Source organism: Pseudopipra pipra, chromosome 19 (assembly GCF_036250125.1).
Source record: "Pseudopipra pipra isolate bDixPip1 chromosome 19, bDixPip1.hap1, whole genome shotgun sequence".
Taxonomy (NCBI): Eukaryota; Metazoa; Chordata; class Aves; order Passeriformes; family Pipridae; genus Pseudopipra; species Pseudopipra pipra.
In genome coordinates this window covers 6,540,057-6,554,384 of record NC_087567.1, presented here as the reverse complement: position 1 = coordinate 6,554,384, position 14,328 = coordinate 6,540,057, and the positions used below count along the sequence as shown (strand labels likewise).

General features: G+C 52.5%; 1 protein-coding gene and 1 long non-coding RNA gene across 5 annotated transcripts in view; one reads left to right on the top strand and one right to left on the bottom strand.

Annotated features, from left to right (window-relative positions):
* Positions 1-85: 85 nt before the first annotated feature.
* Positions 86-1,590, top strand: LOC135424580 (uncharacterized). The gene is made up of 2 exons (XR_010435270.1): positions 86-393; positions 1,128-1,590. It is a non-coding gene; the product is annotated as an uncharacterized LOC135424580 (long non-coding RNA).
* A 413-nt stretch (positions 1,591-2,003) lies between these two features.
* ACSF2 (acyl-CoA synthetase family member 2) overlaps positions 2,004-14,328 on the bottom strand; it is a 50,459-nt gene continuing 38,134 nt past the window's right edge. For all 4 annotated transcript variants that reach the window (XM_064675932.1, XM_064675934.1, XM_064675933.1 and 1 more), the window contains 6 exons: positions 4,781-4,888; positions 4,509-4,660; positions 3,930-4,071; positions 2,552-2,662; positions 2,310-2,378; positions 2,004-2,215 (listed from right to left, as the gene is read on the bottom strand). In XM_064675932.1, the coding sequence (XP_064532002.1) occupies positions 2,165-2,215; positions 2,310-2,378; positions 2,552-2,662; positions 3,930-4,071; positions 4,509-4,660; positions 4,781-4,888 (633 nt within the window). In that variant the 3' untranslated portion in view covers positions 2,004-2,164. The remainder of the gene's footprint in view (positions 2,216-2,309; positions 2,379-2,551; positions 2,663-3,929; positions 4,072-4,508; positions 4,661-4,780; positions 4,889-14,328) is intronic.

The window sequence follows — 14,328 nt, the reverse complement described above, 5'->3', positions numbered from 1 at the left end:
ATCCTCCCCCGACTCCACGGGGCCGGGAAGGGTTTTCCAGCGTTTCGGCGAAGGGAGCCGTTGCTTGTCCCCACGCAAGGTTGTGCAAACCCGCTGCTGACGAATCCCAACGTTATTAGTTCTTAATTTGCTCTATTAATAGCCACGGGGAAGTCCAGAATGTCCATGGCAAAGGGTGTGACCGTAGATTCCCGTTTCGCGGCCAGGAACGATAGTTTTGTGTAACCAACCCCTGATGAAACCTTTCCGGCTGCCCGGAGTTCCCCAGAAGGCAGTGAGGGCTATAAGAGCAGAACCCAGGCATGGTAAGGGCAGAAAGCCATGGTGCCTGGAGCGAGCCCTGCACACACCGAGCCCATACCGCCAGTCATGATGGACAGCTCTTCCTCTACCGTGAGTACTTACAGCCGGGGCTGCATCATCCCAGAGGCTGGAATGGCCATGGGACATCTCAGCAGGTGTCCTGGCTGGCGAGGGCTAGATGGGCCCCAGGGAAGGGATGGGGATGGTAGGGAAAGCTTCCCCAGCACCAGGCTCTGCTGGGGCTCAGACCTCTGGATGATGTTGCACCACTCCTGGGACACAAAGGGAACTGTGGGGTGCGGGGATGGGGTGGCAGGGGCTGTACCCGCTGTGCTGGCTGTGACTGGGGCTCGCTGTGTTTCTCAGCAGTGTGCCCACCCTCGCCAGCCAGGGCTGAGCCACCTTCATTTCTTACGCACTGCCCCCAAACTACAGTGAGCACGGGGGGCACCTCTGGGCAGCTCGGGGGTTGTGCCAAGGGGGGAGTTACCAAACAGGGATGGGAGGAGGCCTGTCCTGCACCTGGGTTAGTGCTGTGGGAAGCAAAGGAAAGTAAAAAGTCCTTCCCTAGACACCAATCACAGGGGTCCACTGCATCCCCAAGGTCGCTGGCTGCAGTTGCTGTCATAGAGGTAACAGTTCCTCCCTCAGGAAGGAATGTTACAAGAGTCCTAAAACCAGGGGAGGGAGGAGACCTGAGTGAAATGTGGATGATCAGTGCTGACACCAGCCCCACGAGCAGTTTGGGATCAGGGGAGGAACTTGCTGGAAAGACACTGAATAGAAAGGGTCTGACACAAACCATCCATGCTTTTTTCTTTCAGGTAGCAGATACGAGCAGTGGACTTGTCTACTCGGTCTGCTTCCATGGGTAGAGCCCACAGCCCAGCTGGGAGATCAAGGACTGAGACCTCGCTGAGGCTTCCCCCTCTCTCCCTGTTGCATCATTTCCCTCCACCCACTAGAAGAAGCTGCAGCACGGAGGAGGCCCAACCTTAGCCCTGCTTGGGGAGGAAGCAGGAGGGAGACAGCCTTGGCGAGAGTTGTCAGCAACACTATCTGCTTTCCAGTTGGAGTGTGACACTTCTGCTGGCAAGGAAGAGGAGCTCTGCTCTTCCCCTTCCCGCAGGAGTGTTTCATGGTTGGGAGGTACCAAATAACTCCCGTAAAATGCTGTCCCAGGTGTGCTGTGCTTCGCACTGCCAACAGGACAGGAATTTTGGTATTTCTGCAAAAACCTTACTGTCTGTCTTGCCCAAAACAACAAAATAAACCATGCCAAGTCTACTTCGGAGAATTTTTTTGGGGGGAAACACCTGGGGGAGGTGTGGGAACAGGATAAGCTTTTCCAGCCAGCTTTAGGGAGCCCCTTCCCATGCAAAGCTTCATTCTCTGAACCCCCTGCCCCTCATTTCAAGTTCAGTAGCTGTTATATGACCCAGGAGTCTCACAACACCCAAGCAGAGAAGGCATCACCTACCCTGGGAAGCCAGACCAGGGTGTTAGGACTTAAAAAATGTCAGTGAAATAACTGCTAGCATATGTTCAACTCCTCTGAAATGGCTGCAGCCAAACTGCTCAGAGATACACAAGATTTTTAAATCTTCATAAGGTCTTTCAGTAACCGGACAGAATTCCAGAAATAAGCATCCCTTCCTCACACCACAGTATTTGTCCTGGCAAAGAAACAAACCCAACTGGGAAAAAAAAGGCGCTCTGTTTTATTGACTAAAAGTGCCATCAGCCTGATGTCAGGGAGGGAAGGTCTCCACTGCATAGCCCAAGGCACAGGTGAAAAGCAGACTGAGAGTTGCTGGTCCTCCAGTTGATTTATCCCTGTTTTTGCTCTGCCTTCCCAATCTCAGAGCTGAAGGAGCTTCTCCATCTGCTCCCTCAACTTGTATTTCTGAATCTGGAATAAAGTGCAGAGAGGAGGAGGAAGAGAGACTCGGGCAGCAGCTGGGACAGGAGGCCAGAGCTCCTCCCCTGGCCCCGTCCCCTCTTACCTTGCCTGAGACAGTGAGTGGGTACTGGTTCACAAACACAAAATAACGTGGGATCTTGAAATGGGAAATCTAGGAAGAGAAAAACAATGGCTACACAACTCCCCAGGAACAGCACAGCCAGCCCAGTTGGCACTGCCAGGGCTGGGTCCCCCAATGCTCTAAATCCATGGGTTTTCATCCGCCAGTCCCCAGCAGCCACTGGGTGTACTGGTCTGTCAGGGAACTGGGAATGGGAGACCCACCTTCCCTTTGCAGAAAGCCTTCATCTCTTCCTCAGTGCAGTTCTGCCCAGCCCTCAGTCGGATGCAGGCACATACCTCTTCTCCCATCCTCGAATCCTTCACACCAACCACCTGGTTGGGACAGATGGACAGTGTGACCCCTGGGGACAGCCCTGTCCTCTGGCAGGGTCTGTGTGCTGGCCCACAGCACTGGATGCTGGAATCATGGTGTGGGGCTGTGTAAAGGCAGTTTGAGCTGCTTGACCATCCCACTGGGGCTTTCTACACAACATCGAGCCCTCCTGGAAGGAGTTCCCAACCATTTGCCAGAGGAAAGGTGGCAGAGCAAGCTGAGCACCTGGGTGCCAGCACCTTCCTCCTCTGGTTTTGCAAAGTGACTGGAGCGAGGGCTGAGTCAGACCAGACCAGCTCATCGTGCCTGCGACACGGACCTGTTGTCACTCTGCTTCCCGAAAAATGGGGCAAGAGGTTTCACAACCAATGGAGAGACTTGGCAGACTGCCATGAGTGCTTTGGGATCTCCAGATGGAGTGGCAGGGGAGGGATGAAGTTGAATTAAAGGATTATTTGAAACCTTTATAATTGCAGATCTTAGTGGACCCCCGCCCGTGGTACCAGGAGATGGGCTTCCCAAGCCTGAGCTCTCTCCAAAGCTTGCTCACACTATTCCACAACAATCCTACTGTCATTCCCCGCCTTGAACCAGTATCTCAAAATCCTAGAGACACGTCGATCCTTTTGAGTCCAGAGCAGTAACAGAAAGCCCTAGAAACCACATAAACAGGGCTGGTTTGCAACCCATCTGCACTGGGACTGTTCCAAGGAGAGATGCTTGCCTGGCACAGGCACAACACTGACTAAATAACCAGTTTATTTATGGGGAAACTTGTCTGGCACAAAACCTGGAGGAGAACAATCCCAGCAGACTGGGAGCAGCTGCTCAGTGCTGCAAATCATTGCTGTCTTGAGAAGGGGTGAAACAAAGTCTCACTCCTCATCTCCAGGGACTCATTGGAGCAGTCTTTTTGGATGTCAGAGTTGAGTAATTACTAGTAAAAACTGTCCTTCCAGACTGCTTTCCAAGTAAGAATTTCAGAGGGAGCTAAGTGGACAAGTAGTTTAAAAGTGAAGAATGACAGGCTTGCAGATGTGCAGCTGATGGACGAGGGGATTGCCCAAATCCATGTGCCCCACTTCAGGAGCTCTACCTGCCCCTCCCATGCCATGAGCCTCTCCCTCCTCCTTGCCAACCAATATTACACGGCAGCTGATGCTGAAAACGGGAAGACAACCAGGTCCCAAGCAGCAATCCGAGAATCTCTGTGTACAGGTTTCCCAAAAAACAGCTGCTCACCTACATCACCTCCCTCCCGCTCACCTGGACCTCCTCAACCTTGGGATGGGTGTGGAGAAACTGCTCAAGTTCTGCTGGGTAGATGTTCTCTCCACCACGAATAATCATGTCCTTGCAGCGGCCTATAATTTTGCAGTAGCCGTGCTCATCCAGGCTCCCGAGGTCCCTGCAATGACACCACTCTCCAAATTCTGTCCCAGCTAGATGGAAGAATGGCTGATGCTCCCACCCAGTCAGGCTATCCAGAGGATAAAGGCTGAGGAGCCACCTGAACACACGAAAGAGATCAAAGACTCCTGCTTCAGCCACTGGCAGCATCCACACTGCATCAGGGTTTAGGGGGGAGGCAATTCTTGCCCCTGCACTGTAGCCCCACAGTCCCTCCATCCACCAGTGGCCAAGTGATGATCCCCTTCTCCAGGGACACTCAGCACCAAGGGCTCTGTGCTAAAAGCTGTTCTGAAGTGTCACAGATAGACCAGAGGGTTAAATTAGGTCAGTTTTCTTTGCTTTGGAAATCCCAGCCAAGCACTCCGATACACACCCATGCATCCCTTTCCAGTGTGGACAGTCTGGGAGGAGTGGGGCTGTTCCCAGACTCACCCTGTCTTGTACCACCTCTCAGCAGTGATAACTTCACTTGTCTTGGCAGGGTCATTCCAGTAGCCCAACATGACGCAGTAGCCACGGATAAGAAGCTCCCCTGGCGTGTTCAGAGGCATAGACTTCCCTGTTTCTGGATCCTCAATTTTTGCCTGAAAGAGAAGAAGGGCTTAGTCAGAGCCCAGTGTGGTGGCATGTCCCAACTCCAGCACCAGACAGGGAGGTCTGCTGCAGGCAGAGGACCTGGAGTGGGTGGAGAGGGTCATGGTCACCTCTGTGTGGGGGAAGATGTATCCCACTGTCTCGGTTCTCCGGTCCATGCTGTCATTGGGGAACCCCATGAAGGTGACAGGGCTGTTTTCCGTGGTCCCATAAGCAACCTGCAATCACAGGAGAGGAAATGTGTCTCAAGGGGAAAGGGGACCACACAGCTCCAGGCACAGGGAGGAAAAAGCCAGTGATGACTGCAGGGGAGAGTGGGGTGGGAGGAGTCACAAGTCATTCAGGTCACAGGCAAGCCCTGCTCTCCTGGCTGTGGATGGGACTCTCCAGTCACTCCTGCCAAAGAGTCTTGGAGAAATAGGAGCTAAAGCAGCACGGCACCTGCCCACTGCACCTCCATGGCAGTGCTCCAGACCCAACCACACTTGGAGTGTCATGTACTTTTGACACCCCAACTACTATTCCTGGAGGAGTTCTCCCTCCTCTTTTTTACCCCTTGTTTCTTCAAGCCCATCCTGTTGACTCCACACCATCTCTGCCAGCCCCTGACTTTGTCTTGGTGCCCTTGCAGCCATGGTGCTGAGTTCACCTTGCATCTTCTACAGCTCAGGGCACATAGGACATAATTTTGGAAAAACCCTGGAGCCAGCAGCAGGCTCCTGTGGGAGACGGCTCATCCCACAGCTCAGCTGCTTGCTCCAGATCCTTTTGTGCAGACATCAGCCCCTCTAACCCTCGTAAGGGCATCACGAGGCTGCACAGTGCTCAGCACAGCTGCCCTTACAGACCAAAAGCCTCACAGCAGGACAAAAGCTTCTCGCTGCTAAACCTCCCTCACCGCTAATCCCAACGGCAGGCTCAGAGTCACCTCAGATGAAGGTCACTTCTCCTCGGAGGAAAATTCCAGCACTTTATGCCCAGCTCAGTGGCCCACTGAGACAGCAGGAGCCATGCAGGAGGTGCTCTGGGCAGCTCTGAGCTGCACCAGCAGCACCATCGCTGGGATTGCTGCTTCATCTCCAGCTCTCAGGAGCTGCATTTCTGCAGTGGGACATCCTGGAGCACTGCTCTGGTGTCTCTAACCTGCTCACTGGGTTGTGTGCCTTCAGGCAGGGTGACACCACTGATGTCACCCCACTAATGTCACCGGTGGCTGCTTTGCTGGGAGAGCATGGCTGGGAAAGGGCTGATGCAGGAAGCATTTGCTCCTTTCTCCTCCACATCTCCAGACTGACATGTGAGCAGCTCTGACCTGCTGAATCACAAGGCCCGACCATATTCCTACAGCCTTGGCACCCAGATCTTGTCAGTTCCCTCCAAGTAAATGCCTGGGCATGCCAGCATGGTTATGCTTTCTGCATGGTGCTCACCAAGCTCCAGGCACTGAGCCCCAAATTAACAAGGGGCTTTGCAAAGGACTACAATGAAGCATTTGAACAAGCATGGAAATATCCTGAACGAGCTGAACATAACACTGGTATAATGTACAGCCCTGTGTAACAACACTGGAGCACTTGGCACTTTCCATGGCTCAGGGCTGCTGAAGGATCTCACGGTGGGCACAGTTTGTCACAATGGTTGATGCTCTTATTGACTGCACCAAGGTCAGCGTGAATTCGAGCTGCAGCCTGCTCTTAGCCAGGAATCTGGGGGAGAACATCCCCAGGATGCTGTAGGGACCATCTGGTGCAAACTGCTCTGCTAGGAGCCTGGCAGCCCCCAGGGAGCGACTGTGAATAGGCTTCTCCTACCAGACACAAGGATATCTTCCCAGTCGGGTGGAAACCCACAGCGTCTCATGCTCAGACAGGATTTCTCTCCCACCCACTAATACGAGTCCTGTGGCTGGATCAAATGACTGACGAGACACAAATCCAAGACCTTAAACACTTATTAAAAATCCCAGTGCCTTTGTTTTTTTGTTTTACTCTGTTGGATGAATTGCAGTGTTGGTACCAGGATCCCAGCCAAGCCCTGAGTCAACCCTTGCTGCCTCTCTGGGTCGCTCCAGCAGTTTAATTGGACACAGGAGCAGGCAGCTCCCTGGCAGGATGATGCTGCGAGTGCCGTGGCTCACCAGGTTCCTCCAGATGCCTGACACTGTGCCATGCACGCCAAGCACCGGCTGTCACTGCCTTGGCTTGTGGCTTGTCCCCATAAACACCCTCATGCCCTCAGGAATGGGATTCCTGACCGGCCCAGAGGGCAACGTGGGTCTGAACCTCCAACCCCAATCTGCTGCCCCATCCCTGCCTTCCCCTGCCTGCATCAGCACCCTATTCTGCAGCCAGATGTTGCTACAGATCTTTCCAAGATGTTATTTCTGTCCTGAGATGGTTTTCCCCAGCTGTATTCCCAAGATGAAGGCTGGAGCAAACCCCTGTGCCAGCACTGCTGTCCTTCCCAACCCTTATCTGACACGTGGAGCATCCTCCATCATCTCCGTTGTCAGCAGCAGATGGAACAGCACTTCCACAGAACCCCACATACCAATTTAAACTTGGAGATATCCATGAAGATTCCTAGGTTTCATGACCCAAAGGGACACTTAGCATCATCTAGCCTTGTCATCGGTGCAATTCAGTCCAGAAAACCTCACCCAATAATTTCAGCATCAGCTCCATAATTTCCACTGGAGCTGTATCTAGTGTCAAAGCAAAGCTTCCCAGAGGCAAGGGTCCAGCTCAGACCCTTGGCTTCCAGAGGAGCTACAAGACTATAGAATATAATTAACTGTAAAGACTTTTTTTACTGTAGGACCACAAGTGACCTCCCACTACCCAGATCAGTCCTGCCTTCAGTCATGACAAGGACAGCTCCAAAACAAACGGCTGCCTAACTTGCTCCTACCAACAAGAGATTCATTCTTTGTGAATCCTAAGCCTCTGTCTAAACCAGGAATAAAAAGAACATCTTAGCAGGACTGTGTTTTTTGAGGCACATTTCACAAACATTTCCTGCCGGTGCTGTTTAAACACTGGCCACTGCGGAACAGGCAAAACAGCCTGAAGAGGGAAGCGTCTGAAAATTAAAAATAAAGTGAAAACAATCAGACTCCAGTCTCTTTAGTAAACATTTGGGAGGCAGGCTGATCTGGTGGGGACAGTGGGGACTCTGAAGATCCTGGGTTTTTCCCAACTGTGCCGCTTATTTACTGCATAATTTGGAACAAGCCACATTAGCCCTCTGCTCCTTGGTTTTCCCCTGCATTCAACAGCAATAAAAACACCCACTTCCCTCTGTGTTCTGCTGCTGCTGAAAGGCTGTGATGAAAAGGCTGGATCTGGTACTACCAGTACCCAGAGTGGGTTTATACCAGCAGAAGGTCAGGGGTGCAGGAGGGCATGAGGTCCTTGGAGGACACTCACCCCTGGACCTGAGAGATGCTCAGGGAGGATCTTCATGTCCCTCGTCACCACCCTCTGGTTGTGCCACGCTGGAGGATGGTGATGGCAGGGCTTGAACTGCCAAACTAAAACCTACAGAAACTGAGTTTTGCTGGAGACAATATTGGCCTTGGAAAAAAGCAGCAAATTGACCGTGAAATAATAGGGATTTTCAGACTTCAAAGAGGGTGTAATGAACAACAGAAAGCAGGCTGGCAACCCAAGAGATGTGCTCAGGGACCTTGAAGAGGCCCTTTGAACCCCTCTCAGTGTGGATGGATCTAATTATCCCTAAACCCGTGCTGAGTGCGTGTCTGTCTCGGATATCTCCACCAAAGTCAGCCCCAGCCCTTCCCATCACAGCCAGCTCCAAATTGTTCTTAACTGAGCCATGACCTTTCCTCACTCAGCTGCTCACTACCAAGATCACCCTAAACTCTGCTGTCCTCTGTGCACACGTCGCCTTGCTTTGGAGATATCCCACCATCCCAAATCGTATTGGAATATTCCTGAACCTTCAGGTCAACTTTGCTGCTGCACAAAACAAAGTCTGATCACATCCAGCCTGTGTCACACCGAGATTTCATTTCCTTCCCCAGCAACAGTACCATCTTTGTGTCAAAAACGTCAGGACACAAACAAGTAGGTCTTGTAGGACAAACCTCCAACGGTGGCCACCCTGTTGGCATCTCTCCCCATGCAGAGAACTGCCAGACAGTCCCAGTTTGGACGGGGCTTAAAAGAGTTCCCAAAAATACCAGGTGCCCAAAGCACCCTCTTTGTGCTGTGGCACGCAATGGCTTTGCCCCAGGAGGAGACCACTGCAAAAGGGACGACTCAGCTCGCCCAGGCTGAGACTTGCCACTGGGAGTGAACCTCCTGTTATTGCCCAGTGAGGACAAGCTGCTCCTCATGGTCTGGAGTTAAAGCTGCCTGTCTTGTGAAGGGAGAAACCCACCATTCTGGGGGTACCTGAATGCTCAAAGCTGTCAGAGAAGGAAACTTAGCAAAAATCTAGGGTCAAAGGTAGCATCCCTATGGATGTGGAGAGCTCACCTCCCACCAGACATGGCTTGAAGCCCAGGATCTTGTTGCCTCCATGCTGCATTTTCAATGTCCTCACAACCTGTTCTCACAGCTTCTGCACCTACTGAAGCCACCTACTCACCAGGTCCTCCCCAAAATCAAGGTGGGGTGGGATGGGGAGGCCATGGACAAGTGGGGAAATTGTCACCATGTGGAGCCCCTTTTCCATTTTGTGAATAGGTGGGACTCATGGCTCAGGATCATTTGGGAAAGCCAGAAATCTTTGATGGATGTTCCACAAGAGAAGAAGGCTCTGCTCTCCTTCAGAGCTTGCAAGATCTGCAGAGAGGACAAGAGCCCTGGCCAGAGCAGTGGGATGCTAGGGAATGCCTGGTGCCTTGCAGGGTGAACACAGCAGGGCTGGGAGAGCTTCACAGGAGAGGCCAAGAGCATCACTCAGCAGCTGCTGGGATCAGCAGAAGGGAAGGCTGGGTGGACATTACAGGGAGCCAAACTGGCAACAGATTGATGGGTGGAGGCCATGCTACAGTGGAAGAAAACCATCAGAAGGAAGGAGGTGGACCCACCACCACCTCGTCCAGCTCAACAAGCAGCCTGGGCCCCCACACTGCAGTGACAGAGACCCTTCAAGCACACAAAATAGAAATGGTATCTTGGGTCTGAACTCAGAGCCCCAGATGCCACTGTCACTGACGGGACCTTCAAGTACTGCCAGGAAGAGGGGGAAACACGGAGACCCTCTGGGGCTCCCCACTGCCCACCCACCACTGCTCCTCAAACACTGCCTGGAATGTGCTCCATGCTTGGGACAAACCCCTGGGACACCGTGGAGCTTGTGCCTTCTCCCACCCCACTCCCTCCCCAGCAACCAGTGCCAGGTAGAGGCTCCACAAGGGCTGGGGCACCCCATGACACCCTCCAAAGCTGCCTGAGCCCTCACCTCCAGCCAAAACTGAGAAAGGCTGCAACCCAAGGCCAGCTACACTGGTGTCACTTCAGGAAGGTGATTGACAGTGTGCACTGACACACAAAACCAGACATGGAACCCCTAAAAGCTACGGAATCAGGCTGAAAACAGAATGGAATATTTTAACGTGGAGCTATCTTGATATGCCAGAACTGTTAGAACTAACAAAAATAAAGATTAGACATGGAAAAGACCATCTCCAATGCTGCGTCAAAACAGCTCAGACCAGCACCACCAAAGAAACATCCCAAACCTGTATTTATACTGTTTCAAAAACTGTATTTATTTGCTTATCCCACAATGCCTTCGAGAAGGAGAGGAGGGGAGTCCGGCATCTGCAAATCACCAGGAATGTTTGCAGAACTGTTAATCAATTAAGAAAGAGAGGACGGCAGGATAATCCTGCCTCTTCTGCGATGTCCTCACAGTGCCAGTCCCGGGGGACGTGCGAGGTCGGGGCTGGCCAGGACCCAGCTCCCTGTGGTCTCCCACCGCAGCCCAGGAACACGGACACTGCTCCATTGTCACCTCCAGACTGTGAGCCACCCATGAGTGGGACCCAGGCAGGCTTTTGAGGATCACTGGATGTTTGCTGGCCAGTCGAGGGCTGCAAAACCCGGTGTGGGAAGACCAGAGCCGTCCAGAGAGCAGCTCAAAACACAAACAGCCGGGAGGGAGCCCAGGGGCGAGGTGCCAGCGCTGCGGCAGATGCCAGCCAGCTCCCACCACAGGAATGTGCTCACCAAGGCTTGGAAATAAAATATCAGGGGAAAGAACTTCCTTTTATTCGCCATTTGTGCCTGGAGAAACGGAGCTGAGGAACAGATGCCTTTTCCCTGCTGCCACCCCACCGTGGCACCAAAAATAACCCAGCATCCACATAACCTCTGCTGCAGGCATGGGGCTGGGGGGAGTCCTGGGGCAGGGACAGCTTCCCACCTCACACCAGCATGGTGGCAGCTAATTCCCAGATTTTCATGAGGAAGCTACAGGTCTCACTGGTGTTCACAGCACACGCATCCCCGCAGGGAGAGGAGAGTGTCCCTGTTCCCCAGAATTTGCAGCCTCAGCCAGTAAACAGATAAGGGTTGAAGAAAGGGAATTTTATCCTCAGAGGAAGAAAGAAGAGAAGGAGGCTTGAGCAGTTAAACTTCTGAAAAAGGTCTTGTTCCAGAAATACACGTGGGTAAGGATGTATTTATGGATGGGGTTTTCAAGGCCCTCACCAGCTTTTTGCTCCAATCTGACACACACTGGTCAGATTTCTGGCCAAAATCTCTGGAGAAGTAGTAAGCTGTTAGCTGGCGTTTTTTGCAAGGGGATGGGAAAACCAAGTACCAGACACTCAGGGAAGTAGCACAGATGCACTTCCCAGATTCAGTGCTCAGCAGAAACAGGGTGGGGTTTAAATTTCACCCCTCAGTTGCTCTTGCACAGAATCGCTGGTATGTAACCACGGGAATTGTTCATCAAATGATTACAGGTAAGACTAGGGGGTTGAACCCGCTCAGAGAAAAAAAATAAAATCAATCAGTGGATAGAAGATGATTCTTTAAAGGTGAATTTTTTCCTTTTCCAATCATTCACCCAGCTCCCTGCCTGAGCTTTACGAGCAGCACACACTCAGGGGCACTCTTAGTCATAGGATCATGGAACAGCAAACTGGAGAGGCAAAGAAGGAAAACACAGAGGGCTCTGTCTACCTCCTCTTTCTCTTTCTCAAGGGTCCTGACCAAGACACTCAAAGAGCTCCTCCAGAGACCAAAGCATGTGTGTGATCATTGTGGTGCCTATTGAATCAGGCACAAGACAAAATACTGCTGGTTTTACCACAGAGGTTTAAGTCCTACAGTAACCAGGAGGTCCCCCCAGCAGGAACCTGGAGCTCCTATGGTCAGACCATCTCTCTGGAGATGACAAGCTCTTGGTGCTGAGGTTTGCTGCTCAATATTGCACCCCAGGGCTGACAGACACTGGAAGCCTGACGTGGCCTGGTTTGCACCAAGGTTCCACATTACATCATCATTTGGCCAACACCATCTGACCCACAGGCTCACCAGAACCACAATCACGCCCCAGAAGCCCATTTTCTCCCCCAAATTAGTCCTGCAATGAAAACACAGCTCAGACTGACAGCTGCTGACCAGAGCAGGGCTGCCAGGCAGTTTGCATAACACGGTCCGGAGCATGCTCGGCGGGGCTGGCTAATTCCTCACTGCAACAATGGAAAAACCCAGAAATCTTGGTGAATAAGCCAGTCTGTGTCCTAAGTCAGCCCTTGGATTTCCTCCCTTTCTTGAGCCTGTCTCGCCTCTGCACAGGCTCCGCTGGGGCTCTGCAGCCAGCCTCAGGAGCAGAAATCTCAACAAGCTCACAGTTATGTGCTCGGCTCTCAGCTGCCTGCTGCAGCCAGCAACTGGCTGGAAATCAGTTCAAAATGTTCCAGTTCCAAACCCCACCCCACAGCCCCTGGATCTCTCTCTTCACACTCATAGCAGCAGGCGCTAGGGCTTTTAACCACTTTGCTTTAGCCTTCTCTACTGGGAGAGCAGAGGACATCCCCTGCGTTGTTAATTCATCTTTGCCACTGCTACCCCAAGACAGAAGCCAAGGCAAATCCCAGTCCCAGCTCCAGCAGTGATTTCTTTGCTCTCCATCCTTTTACCAATGCTCACACCTTTCCCTGTCCACAGCTCTGTCTTGAGAGCCACAGGCATTACCACCCACCTCATCCAAGCCAGGCACGCAGCAGGACACCACTGCCTGGCATTTCATACCCACCAGCCATTGTCACACCACTTCCCTGCTGCTCTGCTGCTGCCCCATCCCTTGTTGGAAGGCATCAGCCACTCCCACAGGTGTCCTGATTGTGACCATGGTTGTGTCACGCTCAACTGCTCACAAGACACAATAGAAATTAAGACTGTCTCTGTGGTCCCTTTCTTGGCCAACTCCTCAGTGCAGTCTTCAACCAAAATTTTGCATTACAAGAGCAACTGCAGCACTGTTGGCCTTTGGCATGACCCCATATCACTCCCATCTTCTCCCACCCCTGGAAAACTCCTTTTGAATCACTGAGACAAGACTCCCCCACACCAAAACCCTTCCTCTGTGAGAACAGGCCAAGGTGCTTCTCCCCAAACCAGCTGAGGCTAAACAGAACTCAGGAGCCTGCTGAAAGCTCCGGCACGAGGTGGCTGTGGAACACAGCAGTGCTCCCTGCTATGCTGTTCAACCAAAACAGGTTGTTTCCACCCACTGGTGAAACTGGACCCCGCTTGGCCCAGCAGGGACCAGGGAAGTTCCCCACTGATCAGGTCTGCATTGGTTCTTCCTGACTATTTGCCTCCCATTTTCCTCTAGAGAGGAAAACTACCTCTGCACATCGCTCAGCAGCAGGGCCAGGCAGGGCCGTGGACACTCCTTTGCCTGGTGCCAAGGGGTTAAGCTCACAGTAAGTTCCCAAAGCCAGTTGCTTCCAACTGGCTGCTGCCTGCGGTTTGTGGGAAGGGATTTTGCTTTTTAATAACATTATAAATAGGGCTGTGTTCAGTATGCTGCAAACCCAGTTACTCTCTCTCTCTCTCTCTCCCACCCATCTCCCTCCTCCTCCTCCTGCTCCTCTTCCCACCACACTTAATTCCAGATCTGACCATGAATGGGTCAGGCTTCTTCCTCGGTGTCCTCAGCCTACTGGCATGTCTTGCCCCCACCACACAGGCATGTCCCCCGAGCTGCCACTGCCACGGGGGAGACCTGCAGCACGTCATCTGCGACAACGTGGGGCTGAAGAAGATCCCCAAAGTGCCTGAGCAAACACGTCTTCTCAACCTGCAGAAGAACAACTTCCCCGTCCTGCCGACCAATGGCTTCCGTGACATGAAGAAGCTGGTGTCCCTGCACCTCCAGAGCTCACGGATCAAGGAGATCTCAACCGGAGCCTTCCGGGGGCTCAAGAGCCTGGTCTACCTCTATCTCACCGACAACCAGATCAGTGTCATAAAGCCAGGAGCCTTCGATGACCTCTCTGATCTCACCTACCTGTACCTGGACAAGAACAAGATCCCAGACCTACCCAAAGGGCTCCTCTCCCCTCTTGTCAACCTCTTCATCCTGCACTTAGGTAGCAATAAAATCCGGGAGCTGAAACCAGGGGTCTTCAATGGGGCTAAAGACCTGCGCTGGCTCTTCCTCTCTG